Genomic DNA, 25,212 nt, shown 5'->3' on the forward strand with positions numbered 1-25,212 from the left:
ATGGTTGAGTTGATACCGTTTTGGGACACCCTGCTGGGAAGTGATTTCTGTCTCCTGGACAAAAGCTCCTGTGTGCGTACATATCACCTGCTAGCAACCTTGTTAAAATGAAGATTCTGATTTAGGTCTGGAGCCGGATTGAGGTTCTGCATTTCTACCAGGCTCCCAGATGGTGCTATGCAGGCGTGGTGGGGTGGCGAGACCACACTGAGTAGCAAGACTGTAATTGACCGTTGCCCTCAGCACACTCACACAACTTGCAGCATACTTGCCTCCCTAACTGGGCTCCATCAGGCAGGTGCCATGCATGCTTTCTCTTTGTTTGTGCCACAGTGCCCAATACTGTGACCAGCTCCTGTCCTTGCTACAAGTGTTTGAGTGAACAGACTATGATTTGATTATAAAAGATAAATAAAATTTAAAGCTTACTAACAGCATTGTAACCGAAAGTGGGGTCCGGCTGCTTGCCACTCAAAAGCCAATAAAGAGGCAAGATTGGCGGAAAGGAAAGTTTGCTTTATTGCGGATGCTGGCAACAGTGGGTTGGGGGTGCTGTCCTCTGGAGGTGGGGAGACTGTAAGGAAGGAGGCCAGAGGCGGGAACCTTACCAGCAGGAGACATGGAGACCAGCTGAGTTTTCAAAGCTCTTCCAGCCCAGAGAGTCTGCCTGGATCTGGAGATTGTGGTCCCATGCAGAGGGCACCAGGCACTACAGGTCCAAGGAGGGCTTATTTGCTGGCACATCTTTCCCAGTACCCTCAGTCCCAGGACAATCCAGCCTTGGAACCCAAGCCTGCTCAGGCTCCAGGGATGTGACTCCAGCCCAGGTCACCGAGGTCTGTTGGGAATATAGTAGGCATTTCTTTTTTTTTTTTTTTAATTTAATTAATTGTTATCTTATATTGGAGTATAGTTGATTTACAATGTTGTGTTGTTTTAGGTGTTCAGCAACTTGATTCAGTTCTACATAGATGTATATCTGTTCTTTTTTGGATTCTTTTCCCATATATGTTATTACGAGTTTTGAGTAGAGTTCCCTGTGCTAGACAGTAGATCCTTGTTGATTATCTATTTTATATATATATTAGGGTGTATGTGCTAATCCCAGCCTTTGCATTTACCCCTTTCCTCTACCTTTCCCCTTTAGTAATCTTAGGTTTGTTTTCTAAGTCTGTGAGCCTGTTTCTGCTTTGTAAATTGGTTCCTTTGTATCAATTTTTGGATTCCACTATAAGTGATATCATATGATATTTGTCTTTCCTTTCTGACTTACTTCACTTAATATGATCATCCCTAGGTCCATCCATGTTGCTGCAAGTGGCATTATTTCATTATTTTTTATGGCTGAATAGTATTCCATTGTCTATACGTACCACATCTTCTTTATCTTTTCACCTGTCTGTGAGCATTTTGGTTGCTTCCATGTCTTGGCTATTGTAAATCCGGCTGCAATGGACGTTGGGGTGTGTGGGTCAGAGGAGAGCACTGGGCAGAGGAATCAGCAGGTGTAAAGGCCTGGAGCCAGGAAAACACTTGGCAAGTTTGAGGAACAGAAGGTCTGGCTGGAGGACAGGGATGGGGGGAGAATGGACTGAATGATACTGGGGAGGTAGAGGGAGCCAGACCAGTGTACACAGTTTGGATTTTATTCTATCTGCAATGGAAAGGGATTCCATAGAGCAATGGCATGATCTGAGTCACTATTTTTTTTAATTAATTAATTTATTTATTTATGGCTGTGTTGGGTCTTCGTTTCTGTGCGAGGGCTTCCTCCAGTTGTGGCAAGCGGGGGCCACTCTTCATCGCGGTGCGCGGGCCTTTCACTGTCGCGGCCTCTCTTGTTGCAGAGCACAGGCTCCAGACGTGCAGGCTCAGTAGTTGTGGCTCACGGGCCTAGTTGCTCCGCGGCATGTGGGATCTTCCCAGACCAGGGCTCGAACCCGTGTGCCCTGCATTGGCAGGTGTATTCTTAATGACTGTGCCACCAGGGAAGCCCAGAGGGATTCTTAAAATGTGGATATTTTAGGCACAGGAAGGCAAGGAGGAAAATGACTTGTAATTGGCTTTTGGGTAGCCAATCCAGTGTCTGTCATTGTGGTCATCTGCATTATTCCTAAAACGAGCCTGTGAAATAGGTGGGGCAATTTTTATTGTACTCATTTATAAAAGGGAAACAGCATTAAAGAGCACAAAGTTCAGAAGGCTTGAGTCTCAATCTTTTGACCTCAAAAGGATGTGTTCTTCTTACTTACCTTTTATTATTCTGGGCCCCACAAAAGGCTGAACCCAGTCACACGTGTCCTGGTGTGTCTCAATGTCCAGTGTCCAATTATCACAGCTGAATGGGCACTGGAGGGAGATCAGTTCATCAGAACAGACTTCGGAATGGAAAGAAACCTTCTAAAAAATAATAAAATAATAAATAACGTCTTCTGTTATAGTCGGAAATATTGTTCCACTGAACAGAATGATAAGGTGGAGAGAGCATGCACCCCAGGGGATATGGAAGACAATCCATTGGAGTGTGGGAAGGACATTGAGAATTTTATGTTTGCATGAATATAGATAATATAGACATAGAAGTTCAGCATTGCTAATATTTAATATGTGAATTGACACTAGGTATCGGACAGGCACATGCCTTACACATATGGAATCCAAGTATCCTGATTCTACAGTCTACACCATGGAGAGCTTAACAGCAGCACCCTTACTGTTCATTCACTGTCAGTGGATTGTGGCAATATGGGTTTACAAGTACCTGGTTAAGTGGGTTCACTAGTAATATTATCTTAAATAGTAAACTCTTTACAATTCTTTGTAATGAGATAGAGAGTTTCAGTGAAATTCTCCTTAGAAGAACAATGCTTAATAATCATTACGTATATATATTCACATGGCATTGTAGCCAGAATATTACATTATGGATTATATGCAGTAAGTATTCAACATAGGTATATCACATACATGAGTATGTATGTAATTACATACCACAGTGTTTTCTACTGTGAAAACTGAGACAAGTAACAGAAAGTACCTAGTACAATGCTTGCTGTATATATTAGAATAAACATTCAATTAATCAAGAAAAGCAACCACAAGCTGGATGGGGTGTTTATTCACCTGGCTGGCTTCTTCCTAGAGGTTACATCAGGAGACATTCATTGCCTTGGGAAATTTTCCTTGGCTTAATGTTTTTCCTGGTCTTTATAGACTCAGAACCTGGATATTTTGTCAGCACATTATGAATAGCTCCACGTTTTAGGACAGATTCTTTTATTTATTTATTTATTTATTTTTAATTTATTTTTTGGCTGCGTTGGATCTTTGTTGTTGCATGCGGGCTTTCTCTAGTTGCGGTGAGCGTGGGCTACTCTTCGTTGTGGTGCGTGGGCTTATTGTGGTGGCTTCTCTTGTTGCAGAGCACGGGCTCCAGGCATGCGGGCTTCAGTAGTTATGGCGCACGGGCTCAGTGGTTGTGGCTCGCGGGCTCTAGAGCACGGGCTCAATAGTTGTGGCGCACGGGCTTAGTTGCTCCACGGCATGTGGGATCTTCCCGGACCAGGGCTCGAACCCGTGTCCCCTGCATTGGCAGGCGGATTCTTAGCCACTGCACCACCAGGGAAGTCCTAGGACAGATTCTTTACCCAAACTTACAAGACCAGAATCAAAACCAGAATCCTAATTAACCACAGAGAATGAAGACTCTGACTGACACACGGATTGAGGAGTTGTGCTAGCACGATCAGCATATTTTCTCCCTGAAGGCGGACTGACAATCAGAGGATTTCTTGGTGAGCAAGGAATCAGAACAAGGGGAGTTTTCACATACATACATGTAATGTTTAATGCTCTCTGATAGATCCATCTCACAGTAGGGATTAGTTTGCTAATACGCCGAGGTAATTCAAGAAAGGCAATTACTTGGGCAGAATTAGGACAGGTAATGTGTTTGCCTCTGTGACACTTGTTTTTTGATATTGTAGGGGAGCAGAATTTGCCACCCCCTAACATGTCTCTTTGGCATATTCATTATTTTAAGTTGGCTATTTTCTAAGAAACAGCATACATGGGAAAAACTCTCAAAAACCAAGTAGGAGTTACCCTTTTGTAAGAAATGCTCACATTTATGAGAGAAACCTCCATTTGTAAGGGTGTCTCCCTGGCTGTACCAGGAAGAGGAGGATGATCAAATCTTTAGAAACTCTCGTGAATGGAGAAGGCAATGACTTAAATCTGCAAAAGGAACTTACCCTTGTTGATTGCGCTTCTCCCGTCAGCTCCGGAACCGACTCTCCCCATCCTCAATGCCCTCTTCTGTTTTTAGCTGGGGATTGTCTTTGAGGTGAGGGTTTCAGCCATTTATTTTGGCCAGTTACTCAGTTCCCCTGGGGGTCTCCTGTGTATACACGTTATTAAATTAGTTTGATTGATTTTTCTCCTGTTACTGGCTCATACCAATTTAATTCTTTAGACCAGCCAGAAGAACCTAGAAGGATAGAGGAAAATTTCTTTCTCCTTGACAATATGTTAATAGTTAATAACGTTCTCTTTTTTAGTTTCTTTTTTTCTTTAACTTTTTATTATGGAGGTTCTGAAACACAGAAAAATATACAGTGTAAGATAATGAGCCCCCATGTGCCCATCACCTGTTTCAATCATTATCCACACATGGTCAGTCAGTCTGGTTTTATTTACATCCTCATCCACACCCCTTGCCCTCCTGTATTGGAATTTGAAGAAAATTCTTTTTTCTTTGGCCGTACCACGCGGCATGCTGAATCCTGGTTCCCTGACCAGGGATCAAACCCCTGCCCCCTGCAGTGGAAGCATGGAGTCTTAGCCACTGGACTGCCAGGGAAGTCCCTTGAAGAAAATTCTAAACATCCTGATTTTTTTTTCTTTTTTAAAAAATTAATTATTTATTTTTGGCTGTGTTGGGTCTTCGTTGCTGCACACAGGCTTTCTCTAGTGGCGGTGAGCGGAGGCTACTCTTCGTTGCGGTGCACGGGCTTCTCATTGCGGTGGCTTCCCTTGTTGCGGAGCACGGGCTCTAGGTGCGTGGGCTTCAGTAGTTGTGGCTCGCGGGCCCTAGAGCGCAGGTTCAGTAGTCGTGGCACATGGGTTTAGATGTTCCGCGGCATGTGGGATCTTCCTGGACCAGGGCTCGAACCCGTGTCCCCTGCACTGGCAGGTGGATTCTTAACCACTGCACCACCAGGGAAGTCCATCCTGATCGCTTTTAAAGATATTTTATTAAATCAGCTTAAATCCCGCTGGTTTGAGCGCCATTTTTCTTCTTTTTCTGGTGACTTTAGATAGCTCTGCTCTGATCTTAAAACAGCTCCCAGAGGGCTTCCCTGGTGGCACAGTGGTTACGAATCCGCCTGCCAATGCAGGGGACACAAGTTTGAGCCCTGGTCTGGGACGATCCTACATGCCGTGGAGCAACTAAGCCCATGTGCCACAACTACTGAGCCTGCGCTCTAGAGCCCGTGCTCTAGAACCCGTGCTCTAGAACCCGTGCTCTAGAGCCCCCATGCTACAACTACTGAAGCCCGCGCGCCTAGGGCCCATGCTCCGCAACAAGAGAAGCCACCGCAATGAGACGCCCGCACATCGCAATGAAGAGTAGCCCCTGCTCAGGCACCTAGGGAAAGCCCGCGCGCAGCAACGAAGACCCAACGCAGTCAAAAATAAATTTAAAAAACAAACAAAAATAAAACGGCTCCCAGAGAGTGATTTTTAAGTTCTTGAGGGAAGCCTATGGTTCTGAGAACAATTACCATTATCATGAGGCAGGGTACATTCCACTTACTTTCATCTTTTCTTAATTACTCAGGAATATCACTCTGAGCATCACTTACTGGGCTACACTGCAAAGCCGAAATGCCGGGCTTCTGTGCTCTGCCCAGGCAACGTGATCCCTATGCAGGGTCTCTGGGAGTGGGGTCCAAGAATCTGCATAGGTAACAGTTTCCCAGGTGATTCTGCCCCTGAGGTTGGAGAAGCACTGGCCGAGAACATTGTCAGAGATTGCTAAGGTACGTAGGTTTCAAGCCATGGTGCTGAAAACCTGGAAGAGATTTTTAGAAAACCAGCTGCATTTCTCTGATACTTCCCCCTTCCCTGTGTCGCTGGCTGTCACACCTCATGGTTCAGAGGCTCTGAGGCTGGAATCTCGTGCTCCTCACTGGCTGTGTCAAGGCAGTTCTGCAGGGCAGAGTGCATGAACTTTGAAATAGCTACTGGCTGCTCAGAAGTCCCTTACTTTCAAGTTTCTGCCTGTGTCCCACATAGCTGTGGGTGCTATAAGTCTTACCTAGGTAAGTGGTGTTCCTGTAGGCACACACACACACAGGCAGCGTGCTAAATTTGCTTTTTTTTTTTAATTGAAGTATAGTTGATTTAAAATATTGTGTTAGTTTCAGGTGTCCAGCAAAGCGATTCAAGCGTATATGTGTGTGTGTATGTGTGTGTATACACACATATTTATACACACACATATATATTTTCTTTTTCAGATTATTTTCCATTATAGCTTACTATAAGATATTGAATATAGTTCCCTGTGCTATACAGTAGGTCCTTGTTGTTTATCTATTTTATATACAGTATTGTGTATCTGCTAATCCCATACTCCTAACTTATCTCTCCCCCCAGCCCCCTGCCTTTCCCCTTTGGTAACCATAAGTTTGTTTTCTATGTCTGTGAGTCTGTTTCTGTTTTGGAAATAAGTTCATTTGTATCATTTTTTTAAGATTCCACATATAAGTGATATCATAAAATATTTGTCTTCCTCTGTCTGACTTACTTCACTTAGTATGATCATCTCTAGGTCCATCCATGTTGCTACAAATGGCATTATTTCATTCTCTTTTATGGCTGAGTAATATTCCATTGTATATGTATATGTACCACATCTTTATCCATGCATCTGTCGATGGACATTTAGATTGTTTCCACGTCTTGGCTATTGTAAATAGTACTGCTATGAACATTGGGGTGCATGTATCTTTTCAAATTAGAGTTTTCTCTGGATATATGCCCAGGAGTGGGATTGCTGGATCATATGCTACTAGAGTGCTATATTTTGAATGGTTCTACGATATAACAAAATTTTGAGAAATTTCTCTAATATCTCAGTTCTACTGGGATAAATTATAGGGTTGGCCAAAAAGTGCATTCGGGTTTTTCCATTCAACGTTATGGGAAAAACCCAAACCAACTTTTTGGCCAGCCCAGTATTTTCCTTTTAGGGACCAATTTCATTAGTTATGAGATAAACATTCATACTCCCCCCCAGTGTACGTTCCACTCACATGGTAAGCTTGAATACGACTCTTTTTATTTCAAGCTACTTAAGATTTCCTTATTTTGGAGAAACTATATTCCTCTGCCCCAGTCAGGAGCTAGATTCTAGAGTTTAGAATAAGTTCAGGAAGTTGGTTGTCAGTGAAGGTATCTACGCACTTCCATTTACCTCTGTATAGTTCATGCATGTGGTTAACTAGGAGATAACTTCCCCTGGTGATCCATGACCCTTTCACCACCCCATGGGTGACTCATTTAAAAAAATAATAATAAATAAATAAAATGATGATAGGTCAGGGAAGTACAAGATAAGATTGATTTAGGACTAGTGAACTCATAACCCGTGTTTTGCAGAAAACTGTGCTTTTAAAGAGCTACATGACCTAAAAATGTTTTTTTTTTTTTTTGGTTTGTTTTAAAAGAAAAACAAGCTTTGTTCAACTTAGTTTATTGCAAGCTCCAAAAGTGCTATTAGACCTTTTGCTATTAGACCTTTTGAAATTTGGGCTTATTTAAAAAATAAAAAAGCCCTGGAAATTGTGTCTTCATTTGGCTATACAAAGTTCAACCTGATAATGGGAATAAATAGACATCAGCCCAGTTTTCATGTCTGTTTTCAAAATGTATCAAATCATCCTTTTGCTAAAGTTCTTTCTGATTCCTGTCAGAAACAGTATGAGAATAAATGCTCACCACAAGAGGGAGCTGGACCACGAAGAAACTAATGGATTGTTTTGGAAACAGAAATAAAAACTGGGAGAGCGCAGGTGATTCAGGGTAAAACCATCAGGATTGGCAGAAGTGATGTTCACAAGTGATTATTCCATTCTTTCAGTTGTTCAGACCAAAGATCAGAGTCGTCCTTGATTCCTTACTTCCCAATGAATTAAGCCTGCCTTTCTCTTCTGATGCTTTGACATCTGGGACCTTGCTGACCCTGGGCCACCAATTCCTTGAGACAGCAAACAACTCGTCCTTTCATATGCAAACCAACCAATCCAGAGCCCATCTTGCAACTGGCTTCTTTCAGGGCTCTTAAAAGAAGAGCCCAGGCCTCTATCACCCCAAGGCCAAGTACCAGGTGACTAAAAGAAGCCCCTATACCGCAGAGCCCGTTGAAATTATTCAAGCTAATTCTAAACCTTCCTGCCTGTTCCTTCCCCCAGAAACCACAATCAAGCCTCTTGTCCCTGTTTTCGCCTGTTCCCTCTGCCTCCTGACGACCCTGGCGCTTCCCTGCGTGGCCCCTGTGGCTTGGTGTCCCCTCCCCTTGGGAACTGTGAGTAATGAGCTCTCTTTTCCTTCCAGGGCACTGATCTGTTGGCCTCACTGTACCTGAGTTAATAATAAGACCAACACCTTGAAATCGCTACCCCACATCTCAGCAAATCCTACTGTCTCTGCCTTTATGGTGTAGCCCCAGTTCAAGCACTCCTCATCGCCATAGCCCCTGTGTCCCACCCACCATCATCCTGTTCTTCCTGTTTCCACCTGCCCACCACCCCACTCCCCGCCTCATTGCAGGCTATTCTGCACCCTGTGAACAGTCAAGGTGAGCCTGTCACACAAGTAACGCAGGTCTTTTCACTCTTCCCTTCAGAGCCCTCCAATTGAAGCCCTAACGGCAATTACGGTTTCAACGGCGTTTTTGGAACCTTCAGGAAACTAAGTTGGATAAAGCTGGTTTGTTTTTAAAAACACACAAAAGTGGTTTATGTTATCGGTTGACTTTCCATCCACTCTGAGTTAAAAACCCAGTCCTGAAAATGGCTTTGGGGCCCCCTATAGAATTGGGTTCCTGCTTGCCCTCTGAGCACAGCACCCGGCCGGCCCCTTCTCTTCACAGCCCTGGCCTCCACCCCCCCAGACCCCCCGATTTGCACTCCCTCCCTCAGTGCAGTCCCCCATCTAACCACCACACCCCTTGCCTTGTTCCATAGCACTTACCTGGCACTTACAGCCATTCCTGGTTCATGATCAATGTCGCCATGAAAACGTAAGCTCCACAAGGCAGGGACTTTGTTTTCGTTCACTGCTGATTTGTTAATGGCTTAGAATAGTGACTGCTAGATGGTAAGAAATATGTGTTGATTGAATGAGCAAACCGAGAAAATGATTTTTTTAAAAACGACACTCCAGCTCAGTCATTCTTACATCAAGTATTTGGAGAATGCTTTGTACGCATCCAGAAAGACACACTTGCTGGCCCCGAAGCCTGTCATCTAAGGCGGAGGCCAGCAAGATGTTTCACTCATTAAACAATCGAGAATACAGTGTGGCCCGTGATGTCCGTGGGTGCAGAAAAGGGGGGGCCAGTGAGGGCAGGTCATGAAGAGTCAGGACAGCTTCCCCTCCCCCCTCCACACCCCACCCCCCAGAGATGGCATTCCAAAGCAGAAAGGACACAGTTAGTGAGTCTGCTCCATTGGTCAAGCACTCAATCTTTTTTTTTTTTAGGTATCATTATTAATGTAAGTTTACAAGTAAGGAAACTGAAACATAAAGAGGTTTTATCATACAGTTGGGAAATGGCAGAGCTGGGATTTCAATCTAAGATGATTACCAAAGCTCTCTTAAACATTACAACCTGCGGACTCCCATTCATTCAATTTATTGAGTGCTTACTATGTGCCTAACGTTAAGGATCCATCAGTGAATGAAACAGACTAAATCCATGCCCACCTGGAGCTGACAGTCTAGAGGGAGGAGAAGGACAGTGAACAAACATAATGGATGATGAAATTACATAGTAAGTTAGAAGGTGAAAGTGGTCTGGAAGAAAAGAAAGGAGGGTAAAGTGGTTTGGAGATGCTGCGGGGAGGAGGGTGCTGCCATTTAAGTGGACGGTCAAGGAAGGCATTCCAGCAAAGACTTGTAGGAGGCGAGGGAGGGAGCCATGTGGATCTGGGAGAAAGACACGCACAGGTGAGAGGGGAGCTGGAGCGAGCCTGGCATTTCTAAAGACAAGAAGGCAGCGAGAGTGACTGGAGGGGAAAGAAGAAGGTCAGGGAGGGAGGAGGGCTTGCAAAAGCTCCATCTTTACAATCCCCAAGCAACCCTGTGCAGCAGGCGTCATCCGCGTTTGCTAGAGAGCAGTCTGAAGCCCGCTGTCCTTTGGACAGTGGCAGAGCTGATGCAAGCCAGTCTGACTCCAGAGCCCAGGTCCTGTCCATCACATGACCCTCACCGGTGCCCCCACAGAGAGGCAGTGAAACCTCATCACTGAGGGAACTGCACGAGGCAGGGCTGAGGAATGAGAAATACGACGGGATGGAGAAGCTACGACTGGAATCAAGGCAGAGGGGGTGGAAGTTCTGGATCAGGGCAGAAGGTGATGAGAGCAAAACCGTAGGAAGTTGGTCTGGATATTGACGCCGAAAGCTCAGCTTCTCTGTATACCGGTGCCGAATCAAACCTCAGAAACAGAGTTTTGGGTGAAGCAGAAAAGGATAGCTTTATTGCTTTGCCAGGCAAAGGGGGACACAGCAGGCTGCTGCCTCAGAAAACCATACATCCCAACCTGGGAGGATGTGATGGGGAGATTTATGGTGGTAGTTCAGGGGCGGGGTTGCTGACAAGATGAGGGTGTGTGCAGGGTCTCAGGTGGTCCATCTCCTAATCTTTTTTTTTAAAGTCCAGCTTTGTCTTTTTTTTTTTTAATGATTAATTCTTAAAGCCTTCACTTATACTCTTTTATTTATTTATTTATTTATTTATTTATGGCTGTGTTGGGTCTTCGTTTCTGTGCGAGGGCTTTCTCTAGTTGTGGCAAGTGGGGGCCACTCTTCATCGCGGTACGTAGGCCTCTCACTATTGCGTCCTCTCTTGTTGCGGAGCACAGGCTCCAGACGTGCAGGCTCAGTAGTTGTGGCTCACGGGCCTAGTTGCTCCGCGGCATGTGGGATCTTCCCAGACCAGGGCTCGAACCCGTGTCCCCTGCATTAGCAGGCAGATTCTCAACCACTGCGCCACCAGGGAAGCCCCATCTCCTAATCTTGATGGGCTTCTCTGGTCCCTGTAATCTGGCCTCAGGTGGTTTCACGGCTGCTCCTCCCTTGATTAGCAACTGTTCAAATCTGCCCTTTGGAACTCAGGGGAGGTCATGGAGGCTGGAGTCTTGCCTACAAGAAACGGGGGACAAAAAGGCCTCCAGGCCCGGGAGCCCCACAGGGCCCCGCTCGGTTTCAGTATCGCATGGATTGGACCGAGGAGGGATGGGGCCTGGGAGATCAGTTGATTAGCTGGCTAAGCAAATGATCAAGGGAAAGGAAGACTCAGACTAAGGATATTAAGAGTTGGTTTTACCCTGTGGAGAGCATGAAGAAGTGAAGGGCTGGAGGAGAGAGCAGCTCCAGTAAGTGTGGTTAGGAGAGCAGCCTGGAGCCCAGCTTCCTGGCTTTATGCTTTGCCTCTGCCACTGCCTTGTGAGTTCTGTGACCGGGTTACCTAACTGCAAGTCAAGTTACTTAACATGGGTATGCCTCAGTTCTTCCCTCTCTAAAATAGGGTGATAGCAGTACCTATATCACATGGCTGTTTGTGAGATAAATGAATAACCTAAACATTTAAAACTGCCTTTAAACCTGACCTAAATGTACCTTTGTAGAACCTCTCCCACACCAGCCACTGGAGAATTCTCTGAGTTGATTTGATTAATTAGAAAATCCATTTATGTATCTGAAGAGACTATTTCCTTTCTTCTCTGAAGAAAATAAGACAAAACCTGTGATGTAGAAGAGGCAGACACTGTGAGTGGTCAAGCTAACTCTCTTTTCTCCTTTCTTCCTTGCTGGGAGAATCCCAGCTTCGTTCAGGCCCTCCACCCTTCCCCACACAGCAGTAACCTTCCCTCAGGTAATCGTGGTGCCCCCATGGCCCTGCAAGGGATTGGTCTAGGTTTCCTCCATGGTAGAGACCATACAAGAGATTTTCCTTTTCACCCACTAGATGTTGCCAAATCTGGCTGTGATGTCTGCAACTGTGACACCCATGTTGTGACTGTGAGGTGACCTGGCCCCTAAGGGCAAACTGGACCTGCTAAGAATTGCAAAGCAGAAAGATAGAAAGTTGGTTAGAATTAACCAACTCCAGGGTCACTCAACACTTCTTGTTATGTGAGATGGTCAATCTTTATTGCTTCAGCTATATTGAGGCAGGTTTTTAGGCTTCTTGAAGCTGGAAGCATTCTGATACTTGCAATATCAGAATGATACTGATACTTGCAAAATCTGATACTTGCCAATAAAAATTTGGTAGCAATCTAGATGGAGCCATTCACATTTTTCTATGTACATTATAAGAAGTGAAGCTCTAAATGCAAAACCATGGCTTTTGGTTTTCACAAAGAAACAAAACTTTAAGAGAAACACACACCAGTGTGTTGCATCATCTTTTTATATAAAAGGCAACAGCCGTTTTCTAAAATACTTTTGGGGCAAAACTTTCTAGTGGAACAACCCCAAACCAGTCAGATGCAGAAAATCCTTCTGAATGACTGTAATCTAATTCTAGAAATGAATAATTTCTGAAATAATTTTAAGTCTAGTGTGAATTAGCAGGCTAAATGGTCTGGAACATTAAAACCCAAAGGCAGATATTTAGTAAGAAGTATATGTGGGACAAGTATTGAGACTAAAACAATTTGGTTTCAGTCTTCCTCACAATCCCTTAATGCTACAACACTTGAGCCTACATCCATCTTAATCCACAAAAAGTTTCCTGTTCGAGAACAAACGTATGGACACCAAGAGGGGAAAGGGAGGGTAGGATGAACTGGGAGATTGGGATTGACATATATACAATCTTGATACTATGTATAAAATAGATAATTAATGCGAACCTACTGTATAGCACAGGGAACTCTACTCAGTGCTCTGTGGTGACCTAAATGGGAAGGAAACCCAAAAAAGAGGGGATATATGTATACATATAGCTGATTCACTTCTCTGTACAGCAGAAACTAACACAACATTGTAAAGCAACTGTACTCCAGTAAAAACAAACAAAAAATGTTGCCTGATCTTTCACTTTTGAGAGTTGAGCTTGTTAGACTTGCCCCAGTTTTATTCAATTTTTAATCTCACACCCCTCTCCCACACAAGGAGGAAGAATATTAATATTGTGGGTTAGTGGGTGAAACGCTGCCTTAAAGATCCAGCGTATGGATGTGTCTTCATCCAAGTGGGGAAACTGATCTAGCCAGGTTTGGATTGAGTCATCTCATTTGCTTCAGTGGAAGGAAGTGTGATTAAGATCAAAGAATGGGCAACCGAGGGAGGTAAGACAAAGCAGGCGGGCTCATGGGCTGCTTCAGTTTGACACCCAGCTTACTGGAATTCACTTCTTTGGGACCATGGGTAGATGGCCCAGCTGATAGCAAAGTACTATTTTTTTACCCCCTTTGTCACTGGCCTCTGTGCTTTGGGAATGTTGTAGGGGAGAGTTTGGGAACATTGACAATGATTGGGCAGAAATAAGGGGTTTCTGGCTTCCTTGGCTCAAAGCTGTCCTAAGATCACCAAGATCTACCACAACATCTAACAACGTTCCTGTATCTTCAACCACAAGTTGAAGTTTCCCATTCTTCAGATATTTTCCCTGATCTTCTGATGTACGGTCAATATCCTTAACATTTATGGAGTCCATCAGATACGTTTGGCTGATGTTGCTAATTTTTCTGGATTCATGGGTGTACAGGGTGCCATGCCAAATACACAACAGGGTCCTCACCTTTCCATACCCCTCCCTCAGGTCTTACTATGATGCTTTGAAAATGGCAAAAGGTTAATACAGTAAGTCCCCCACACACGAACCTTCAAGTTGCGAACTTTCAAAGATGCGAACGTGCGTTTCATCAGCGTCAGGCATGAGTGAAATTGCAGCTTGCCCTGCATCTCCTATTGCTGACGATCCTTCAGCTTTACCGTCTCCCACCTCCTCTCCCTCCTCCAGTCAGTAACTCTTCTTGCCTGTTCACTCGATGCCAGCCCCTGTATGCTAGCTGTTGTACTGTACTACTGTACTTTTCAAGGTACTGTAAGATTAAAAATGTTTTCTTTGTTGTTTGCATTTGTTTTTTATGTATTATTTGTGTGAAAGTATTATAAACCTATTACGCTATTACAGTAAAGTACTATGTAGCCGATTGTGTTAGCTGGGTACCTAGGCTAACTTTGTTGGACTTACGAACAAAGTGGACTTACGAACGCACTCTCAGAATGGAACTCGTTCGTATGTAGGGGACTTACTGTAACATTTTTAAACAACTTCAGATGTAAAGTTTGCTTAGTAATTTAAATATACAGGAAGACATGGCAGAGAAATACATTACTGCCTTCCTGCCCCAGGCAACCAAAGGAAGACAACGACAGGCGATTGTATATTTTGTTTAATACTTGCATTGTTTCTATAGCGCGATTATAGCAATCTTTAAATTTACTTTTCATTACAAATATTTGTCAAGTTTTGTTTCAGAAACATTTTTCCTACTCTCTTGCACATGCACCCAGACACACTACAAAAAACTCATTCATAACACAGTAAGGGCAAACATTATTCATGTAAACATCTTTCATTAATTTCCCATAATTTAAAAAAATCATAGAATTATAGATATTGAATAAGGCTCATAGATTTAGTTCAAATTCCACAAAAGACCAATCAAAGATGCTCGTTAACTGTGATGAGGTTAACTTTTGGTTGCAATAAATGCCGAAAGCATTCCCCTGGCTTCCAATCCTTAAACATACCTCACAACCTAATCAATGCATTTCAGGATAAAAAGAGAACACAGAAAACCCTGGAGGAAAAACTTTTGAAGTAGGGAGCTCAGAACCATGAACCCGACTTTCCTCTATGATAAGCAGACATCACGTAGTCCCTGTAGTTTCCCAGTACATGACTTGAGATGAATGACAGTCATCCAAAATGTAACCAAGTTGTATGTTAAGATACATTGGTGTGTGTGTACATATTGCTAGTATACACAGTGAAAATTTGTCATCATATTTATCATTTCATTATATCCAGGACTAAAGCGGAAAAAAAAAAACCCCACTCAAGTTGAATATCATTATAAAGGAGTGTTCTAGTAAGAGTCAGGGGAGTTGGGAGGTATGTCCTATAGGGAGGTGATTGGTCTTGATGTTAACACGACTTCTAACAACGGTGTGTAAAGTCACAGACAGAGGAAGCAAGGATCTGCGTTATCCGAGGATGTCTCTCTCTGGTTGGAAGTTTGGTGCTTGGGTGCATAGTTTCCCAGAGCTGAGACGGGAAGTGTACTGTGCTGAGAAATGGGCCCCTTGCCAGCAGGACCCTCCTCCGTCCTCTCTCGAGGTGGAGGCCCAGAGGCAGGGACTGCTGGCAAAACCGTGAGGTCCCACCCGGGGGTCTGAACCCCAGCTCCACTGAGGGCAGCCTCCCTGACGTGTGTGACTAGGCAGTAAGGGAAGCGGTGGATGGCGGCCAGAAAACCTGGTTCCGAGGTTCCCATGGCCACATCTGGCTTCTGATTCTGCTACCCTGCAAAGAAATTGTGCTCCGGATAACTGCACCGGTGTCTCTAATGCCTCTGAGTCACTCACGGGCCCCCAAAGGCCCGGAGTGATGTCACTAAGGGTGGACATACCTCCACGAGCACCTAACTTCCACCAGGAAGCGGCTGAGGCACTGGGGAAGCCTACGAGCTCTCTCCACGTCAGGTGCAACGACGCGGGGAAGTTGCCATGAGTCAGAGTTTTTTGTAGGCTTTTTGATTTTGTAAAAATCAAAACTGATCTGCATTATATCTCAATAGACTCAGAGAATTCTCACCAAAAATGTTTGCAATTTGTTTAAATAGCACTGGAATAATTCAACTTCACTTAAATATATTCATTCTACCATGAAAATAGTTCATACAAACATCTATTTACATACAAACACGTTAAAATTTGTGAAAAGGGTTTCCATCCCTGTGGTTGTATGGCTTGAAATAGTTTTCATTGCTTTGAGTATGTCTGCACCCATTTGGCAAAATAAAACGATTACAATTTAGTATTTTAAAAATCAAAATGGATACTGAGGCTCCAAATTCCTGAAGGGAAAGATCAAAGACAAAAAAAAAAACAGTCTATCAAGGTACCTCAAGTAGATGTAAATTCAGTATATTTTGTGAACCTTTGATCTGCGGCAAATAAACATTACGACTATCAGTCTTGCAACATGGTTTTGCTTGTTTTTCTAAAACGAAAGATGTCTGGATTCTAAATCACTACTCTTAAGACAGAAACTTGAGGCAACTGTTTTAAAACAAAGCACAACAGAAAACAATACCTTCCTGGAAGATCTTAAATGCATTTTGCAGTGAGTGATTTAAAATTTCATATAGTAAAGGAAATTTACTAAAGTGCCACATACGACTCACTGAGAAGACAACCCTTGAACTCACTGTTCACAGTTACTGCAATTTTACCATTACAATTAAATGTTGTCAATGGTTACACTTGGCCTTTGCTTTGGCCTTTTCAGGTTGTTGGTGATAAGGAAATTGTTTTTCAAGTGTGAAGAACCCCCAGAAGGCAAATAAGTTTAAGGACAGCCCCAGACAGGTTCAAAGGGGTCTTGAACAACAAATCTCCTTCTCAGTTTCTCAGGCAGACCAGGGATGAAGCAGGTTAAAATAAGAATAGGTACTGCAAAACTCAAGTCTTCCTTGCCTGTAGCTTTTAAATCTCATCATTCCTTTGTGTCAGAAATTCAGTCCTAACGGTAGTTTTTTGTGAGTCCATTCAAATGCCCATTTGGGGACATACTCCTACAGATTAGTTCCTATTCCTAACTCTAACACAAGATAATATTTTGTCATAGAAAAGCTGCTAAGGAAAGATCTAGTCATGCAGGAGGTGGACTGAGACAGCTCTGAGTGAATCTGATGGGGACCATGGCATCAGGCACCCTCCTTGGCACTGACCCTTTTGGAGGAGAGCAGAAAGTTACTCCTTTATCCCCACCACCTGGACTCTTCCACATTTCTGTTATGATGCTGATGAAACTACCTGCTTCCTGACGTATTTCCTTCCACAGCGGACGTCAAGATTCAGTAGAAAAATACATCCCAAGGCTTCCCCCTCAGCTTTGGCTCAAACAGGGAACAAACCCTATTCCCTCACCAGTTAATTCCTCATGGGACCCCAACCCCCTTGACTATTTTATCTACCTACAGAACACAGTGAATCTCAAGGCCCCCTCTGACCCCACCCTGTGACAAAGCCTTACATTTGGCGGGGGGGGGGGGGGGGGGGCGGGGCGGGGGTGTGTGTCAGGGGGACGACAGGAGTAGCAGAAGCAGATGTGGACACAGAGTGATGGAGAGAGGTACTCGCAGAGGGAAAGACAGACAGACAGGGTCCAATGGGCCAGAGAGACTGGCGGGAGAGGAGGGAGAGAGGGAGCGGCCGGAGGGGTCAGCTGGCACGTTGTTACGTACAAACACCAGCCATTCTCACAGACAACAGAGAGAGAGAGAGGGGAAAGGGTAGGGCAGGAGAAAGAAGAGCCAGAGAACAAGGGAGACAGGAGAGAGGACGTGGAGAGGCTCAGCTTGGATGTACTGCTTCCTCTGATTTGTCTGAACGTCACAGACAGACACACTGCCGGGCTCGAAACTCAGAGAGTTATTCACTATTTTATTTGAAAAATGGATTTGCTGGTTAGTCACTATTTCCAACTCTTCAGCCACTTTCGTCAAAAGAAAAGAAAAATTCCATTTGAATGGGGTAGCCCATTGGGACAGACATTACACCCCATGGCAGCCGGCAGCCTTAAGTCCTTGCTTCGGAGTCCTGTGCCATCCTCCCCACCGACCGCACTCCCTGATCTGGCTCCACAACCCAACTCACTGGGGTTGATTAAAGCCATCTTTCTCCTGAAGACAGTCACTTACTTTGGGACGCGTTTGAATGAAAGCACCTATCAGAATACAAGTCCCAAGACTCTGCGCATCTGCCAGTTTATGGAACGGTCTGGTCTCTTTCTACAGAATAGAAGCGATCCTATCCTGGTGCCTTTTAATCTAAAAACTCTATTCAGTTCACTTCGTGGAAGATCTTCCTGGCAGCCTCAGAACTTCTCACGAGTGAACCAGCAGCTGAGCTCCCTGAAACCGTGGCCACCTAGCTGCACTGCTGGGGACAGGGGAGCTCTGGGAAGCCTGGACTTACCAAGGGAAAGGGCCACTTCTGTCACTGTCTTGAAGGCTGAATCCTGTGCCCAGGAGCTGCCAGAACTGAAAGCTGTGAGCAGCCCTGATGAAGCACTTTTGTTAAATTCTTCCCAAGAGCAATGTGTAACTGACATGAAATAGCAAACTTCCTCCTGCCTGTTTCTTTTCTCTTTTCCTGCTCCCAGCAAGCCTTCCCTACTAGCCAGAGCTACAGTGTGGAAGGCTTCAGCTTTCAAGACCAAACTGACTTGGCGACAGGTGCCCCAGCTGACAGTTGCAACTTGTAGCAACTGCTGCTTTCCAGACCTCCCAGCTCCTCAGCTGGGCATCTGAAGAGGACACAGCTATGGCATGTGGTGAGGGCACTTACAAAAACCCCAAACTCCCAGAATTCCCCCAGAGTAATCCCAGTCAGGTTACATACCTAATTAGCTAAACTAAAAAACAGGGGCTTTTCTCCTTATTTCTGCAGTTGTGATTACACATGGCTAGCAAAAATGGCTGAAATGCTATTGATACCGTTGCTTCTAAGCTATACAGGTGTTAGTCTTAATTCACAAGGCTGTGAAGCAGGTAAGTGCTTTGAAATTACAATGATGAAGAGTTTTAGCATTAAGGTTTGATTTGTACCTAGTGATCAGTACGTCTCTCTTAACAGTAGCGATTTAAAAAAAAAAAAACAAACCAAAAAAACCTTTTGAATTCTGTGTTAGAATTCAAGTTTGCTATTTGACTTTTGAATTCAATGCACTGTGCCACAAGCCAGACTGCTCTGTTATGTACATTTAATGTGTACCCAAGGAGAAAAAAAATTACTAGCACTATTGAAGATATTGCAAAATTGCCACGTCTACTGCTTAGAAATACTAATTTCCCCCTCTTCTTTCTTAAAGTATATGTTACAACTCTTCCATAACTTAATGCAAACAAAGTAAATTCATTTCTTCTCACATCTTAAAGCAAAGATATCTTTGTTTACATGCGAGAATAATAATTCTATAATAATAGCCCGGCCCTAGGAGCCAGGTCTTTATATTAGGACATAGTAATGAAACAGTGATATAGAGAGAGCCAGAGAGACCTACACACTGGCACTGAAATGAAATCCATTTGGAAGTTTTCTCTTGTGAAAGATACCTAAGATAGAGAAGAGGACTAAGGGGTGAAGTGACTCAAAGAGTGGGGTTCTGTTCGCTAGGGGAAAAACAAAGCCATTCTATTGCAAGAACAGATCAAAGGTTAAAAGGCAAATGATACTACATTTAGAGAATAAAAATGTAGTAATTCTCTGTCCTCCATATGGCGCATATGCAAGTGTGATAACGCAATTTGCACCGGCCATAGAAATAAACCTCATGGAAAAGCCACTGACTAAAAATGACTGAAAAACCCCCTTTTTTCAGTCTAATCGTTTGGCATCTCTGAATGTGGTACAGATTTAGTCTTGAACCACCCAAGAACATCACGCTGTCTTCTGTCAAGTGCTCAACAGTACCTCTCAGGAGGGCGTTGTTGCTAGCTAATTTTAAACCTGGTATGAGTAATACAGTCAGACCTAGTTAGTATTCGAGAAAGTTGTAGCGAACGCAGAGTGAGAGGATGTGATGTCACAGCATGAGCAGTCCCTGGTTGTCCCGTTGTCGGATAAACGTAGTGCATAGATCCAAGTTTCTATTCCAGGTCTCTGAAGCCCGGAGCCAGGCCTTTCACTTCTGCTGGGTGGCCTGGAAGGCCTTCAGCTCCACCTGGTACCACTCGGGGGCTTCAGGCCCACTCTTCCCCGGGGGGCTGTGGTCGTAGCCATAGGCAACAGTGAGTTCCTCGTCGGCCTCCACGGCTCGGAGCGTGCGAATGCATTTGATGGGTCCAAAACGGGGGTGGACAAACCTAGACATCAAGATGCACATGGTCATTCCCGGGCCGGACCGGGAGGTCAGATGCAAAGGCTAGAAGGGCTGAGGCAGGAATCACCCGTGTGCTTGCCGTGCCCTGGACACCACCGGCAGGTCCTCAGCGTACGGGCCACAGAGGAGCCGGCATGAGCTTCCCCTGGGAGGCTGGTGCTCACGGGGATACTCCGGGCTTCCCCACCCAGACCTGGTGGTGGGATCTGCATTCTAACACCCCGCCCCCCTCCCCCTCCCCGGTGATCCCTATGTACATTAAGGTTTAAAAAGCACGGCCCTATCTTCCTTTCTGAGCCTATTTGCCACTCTGTATTTGTAAATCAACAATCAGGATCTTCAACAAAAATCTGTCTTTAATGAGAAATCAGATCCAATGCGGCCTGTCAGCATTTCAGCTCCTCTGGCCTGTCGCCTCACATTACCTGCCTGTACCTCGGGGAAAGGCTTTGCCAGGGCGCTTCTGGAGTTGTAAGAAAGAGCCCTGTGGATTTGCAAAAGCATAAAAACTCTGTTTTCCATCCTGTACCTATAGAGGAAGAGTTATTTTCTAGCATAAAAGTAAATGAAGATATTTTTCCCAAGAGGGAAGCCCAGACCGCTCTGCCATCCTGCTTCTTTCAGATTTCCCTCTGATGCCCCCTGTGATGGGAGAGGCCGGGCTAAAGCTAGGATTATGCTCCTCTGCCAGAGGCTCCCGGCCTGGCTCACCTGCACGGCTCCCTTCAGGGGATCGGGAGCTAAATAAGTATTAAGAGACTCATCTCCTCTTACAGCTGCTGAAACCCAACACGGATACCTGGGAGGCAGGCCAGAAAGAAAGTAACTTTGTTTTCCTATGCATCTGGTCAAATCCATTCATTTATAGTTACATTTTGAACAAAGGGCTTTGAAACACCAAAGGCGGAGGTTCCAGGCCTGAAGTCAGAGGTACAGGGCGCACGATGGCAAGCGCTTGGTGGGAGACGAGCGTGTCTGCAGTGTATGGACATATTGTGTGGGAGGTAAAAAGGAACCACCACACCCTCACTCCAAGGGGGCCTCTATGCCCACCCCCTTTGGCTGTCCTGTTTCTTGGAAAGCACACTTGATTTGGGCCCGCAGACTTTGGTGTGAGTCCTGGCGCCACACATTATGACTGCCTCCTTCTGGAAAGCTCACCTCTGTGTCTCTGAATCTCACTTTCCTCACCTGCCAAATCATGATAACACCAGTAATCCTTATCCTCCAAGAGTCATTGTGGTGACAAAATAGGGTCACGTAAATAAAGCACCACACACGGTGCCTGGCACAGCTGAAGACTCGTATCAGTTGTGACGTGTAAGCAAGCACGTGGGTGTATGAGAGCACGCACGTGCACAGAAGTGTCAGACTGTGCTCCAGCACAGAGGACATCCCTGGATCAGGGATTTGGGAATTCCTTATTAAAATCACTCTTTGTCTCTAAATTAAAATATTTCATTAAAAAATAATACTCCTTACAATGGAATATTACTCGGCCATAAAAAAGAATGAAATAATGCCATTTGCAGCAACATGGATGGACCTAGAGATTGTCATACTAAGAGAAGTCAGTCAGACAAAGACAAATATCATATGATATCACTTACATGTGGAATCTTAAAAAAGTGATACAAATGAATTTATTTACAAAACAGAAACAGACTCGCAGACATAGAAAACAAACTTACGGTTACCAAAGGGGAAAGGCGGGGAGAGGGGGAGGGATAAATTAGGAGTATGGGGTTAACAGATACACAATACTATATATAAAATAGATAAACAACAAGGACCTACTGCATAGCACAGGGAACTATATTCAATATCTTGTAATAACCTATAACGGAAAAGCATCTGAAAATGAATATACGTATATCCAAATCACTTTGCTGTACACCTGAAACTAACACAGTATTGTAAATCAGTGATACTTCAATAAAAAAAATACTCCTGAAATGGAGCTCTAGTTAACCTTCTGGTACACTGAAAAAAATCACACAAGAAGCCTAAGATTTCTCTTATCGTCCTCTTGTATTTTCATTTTCTTGCTCATTATCGTTATTCTCAGGGAGTAGAAAATGGACAGACTGAAAAGACAGAACTCAATCTCAGGTGCTGATTCTTCAAAGCAGCCCCAAGGCACAATGGTTAAGAGCACTTCCCACTTTGACAAGAGCCCTGCGTTTCTTGTCGCTGATCTGGAATCAGCAGTAATACTAGGGGCCCCACGAAGTTACTGGGAGGATTGAATGACAATGTGCACAGAAGGCTTTAGCACAGCACTGACCTAGAGGAAGTGCTCAGGAAACACTGGCTGCACGATTAGCCCTCAGACCAAACCTCTGGGCCACACTCTTCGGTCCCTTGTCGACAAGTAACCTATATTTACAACGAGAAAAGTAGTTCCTGCCTATCTGTCCATTTGGCACACTGTACCAGACTACAGTTAAAACAGCTTATAGAAGTGCTGTTCTGTTTAAGTTACAGTGTGCATAACAGTACCAATGATTTTAGAAACAAATGAATGCCATGGATTGGTATCTGAATGTTCTATTTGATGATTATTCAGCTAGTCTCCCCATGACCCCAAATAACTAATCGTTCACATTGGGCTTGGGAAAAAAAAAAACTCTGAGGAGGGACTTGATTTTGCACAAATGGTTCCTTCTCTTGTCTCCTGTGCTGTCTCCTTTTTGATGAGAAAAATCATGTTCTTGCCATGAAATCCCAGGACTCATTTGTTTTAAGGGGCAGCCTCAGTAGCATTTGTTATCCTTCGTTACCACTGCTTTAAAGGGTTGTTGTTCAGCTGTGTGCAGCCTGCAACGATGCTTTGGCCTAATTCACACTGGCCATGAAAGCCTTGGAGTTAATAACAGTGTCAGTTTCATTTCACATGACACATGTCCTTTGCCATTTCTACCCGCCCTTTAAACAGAAGTTGTAGCTTCAGTACTTGGTCCTGGCTGCCAAAGAGAGCAAGTCAGTGCCAGAACAATTTTAAAGCCATCTCAGGGATGCACGAAGGGACATTCAAATCCTGGCAATTTTCCTACAGATTAAATGCACATGATCAGATCCTGCTTATGTTAACAAGCTAGAGGACTAAGTGACAGCAAACTACAGCTGAGCAGAAAAGGCTGCACACAGCTGCCTAACTCCTAGGCTCCTAGCCTGTCCTCAGGCTGAGTTAAGAACAGCAACAACATGGAATCTCAGCTGTATCCTTTAAGGCAGAGTCGGAGATGCTTGCCTTTTGGAAGAGAGGGTTCAGGGGGCACATGAAGACTACTAAGATATTTTGTAGGACTACTATGTGGAAGAGAGATTGACACTGTACACAAGAAAAAAAAGGAGGTAATTAGGGCCAAGGGCTGGATATTACAGGGAAACCCATCTGGGCTCAACAGAAGGAACTTTCTAATCCTCAGAGCCCAACAGCTAATTCCATGATATGTATTTGTCCAGACAGCCGCCTGTGTGGATAATGGTAAGGTTCTCATCAATGGAGGTTTCCAAGAGGTTCAGTGCACCGTTGGAAGGGGAGGTAGGAGTATTTGATTTTTTAAAATAATGGTTTTGTTGAGATATAATTCATGTCTCATAAAATTCATCCATTTAAAGTGTACAATTCAGTGGTTTTCAGTTGTGCAACCATCGCCACTAATTTTGGAAGCTTTCATCAGCCTCAAAAGGAACCTCCACGCTCATTAGCCATCAACTTCTACTCTGCCCACCCCTGCCCCCAGCTCTAGGCAACGACTGATCTGCATTCTGTCTCTGCGGCTATAGTGGACTGTTCATATACATGGAAATGATACACTACATGCTCCTGTGACTGGCTTCTTTTTTAATATTTATTTATTTATTTTGGCTACACTGGGTCTTCGTTGCAGCACGCGGGATCTTCGTGGTGGCATGTGGGATCTTTAGTTGCAGCATGTGGGATCTTTAGTTGTGGCATGTGGGATCTTTAGTTGCGCCATGCAGGCTCTTAGTTGCGGCATGCATGAGGGATCTAGTTCCCCCACCAGGGATCGAACCCAGGCCCCCTGCATTGGGAGCGTGGAGTCTTACCCACTGGACCACCAGGGAAGTCCCCATGACTGGCTTCTTGCACTTAGCATGTCTTCAAGGCTCATCCATGTTGTAGCATGTGTTCAGTATTTCATTCCTCTTGATTGTTAAATGATAGGGACTCTGATTTTACACGTTTTTTTCCAATACTGAGAGCTCACGTCCTAGGCTTAGGATCTTTTGGTTCTCCTTCCTCTCACATAATAAAAGGATTCCCTAATCTCCACTGTGCAGAGTCATTTCAATTTGTACTATTACTTCAAATGACACTACCCTTAATTTGCCTGAATGAGATAACTAAAGGACAAAAAAGCCACAAATAAAACAGCAACCACTAAGTACAGCATTTCCACAGCATTTCTACTCTTTGAAGCACTTTTCCATTTCTGAGTTTCAAGTTATAACCATGAGGCCCCTGGCCAGAGGACCCTCGAATATTCTGAGGAAGCCACCTTCCTCGAGGTGCCCTCCTCATTCTCGGGGCCCCGAGGCACAGAGCTGCCCCAGCCACTGGCCGCGTGGTCTCCTACTCACATGTCGTAGATGCAGTTCGGAGTGAAGGAGTGATTTGCCTTGTGTCCCAAGGAGGCACAGTACTTGGATACACGGTTGTAGGGCTCAGGCACATCAATGACCGTCTCTTCATCGAGGGAGAGGGTGTTCCCATTAAGAGCCCAGTCCCTGCTGTCGACCTGCAGAAAACAAGAAAGCAAA

General features: G+C 44.5%; 1 protein-coding gene across 4 annotated transcripts in view; it reads right to left on the reverse strand.

Annotated features, from left to right (window-relative positions):
* Window positions 1-14,683: 14,683 nt before the first annotated feature.
* Window positions 14,684-25,212, reverse strand: part of SETD7 (SET domain containing 7, histone lysine methyltransferase) — an 89,455-nt gene continuing 78,926 nt past the window's right edge. For all 4 annotated transcript variants that reach the window (XM_059922507.1, XM_059922508.1, XM_059922506.1 and 1 more), the window contains 2 exons: window positions 25,033-25,190; window positions 14,684-20,404 (listed from right to left, as the gene is read on the reverse strand). In XM_059922507.1, coding sequence (XP_059778490.1) covers window positions 20,224-20,404; window positions 25,033-25,190 — 339 coding nt within the window. In that variant the 3' untranslated portion in view covers window positions 14,684-20,223. The remainder of the gene's footprint in view (window positions 20,405-25,032; window positions 25,191-25,212) is intronic.

The sequence above is a fragment of the Balaenoptera ricei genome, chromosome 5 (genome assembly GCF_028023285.1).
Source record: "Balaenoptera ricei isolate mBalRic1 chromosome 5, mBalRic1.hap2, whole genome shotgun sequence".
Classification (NCBI taxonomy): domain Eukaryota; kingdom Metazoa; phylum Chordata; class Mammalia; order Artiodactyla; family Balaenopteridae; genus Balaenoptera; species Balaenoptera ricei.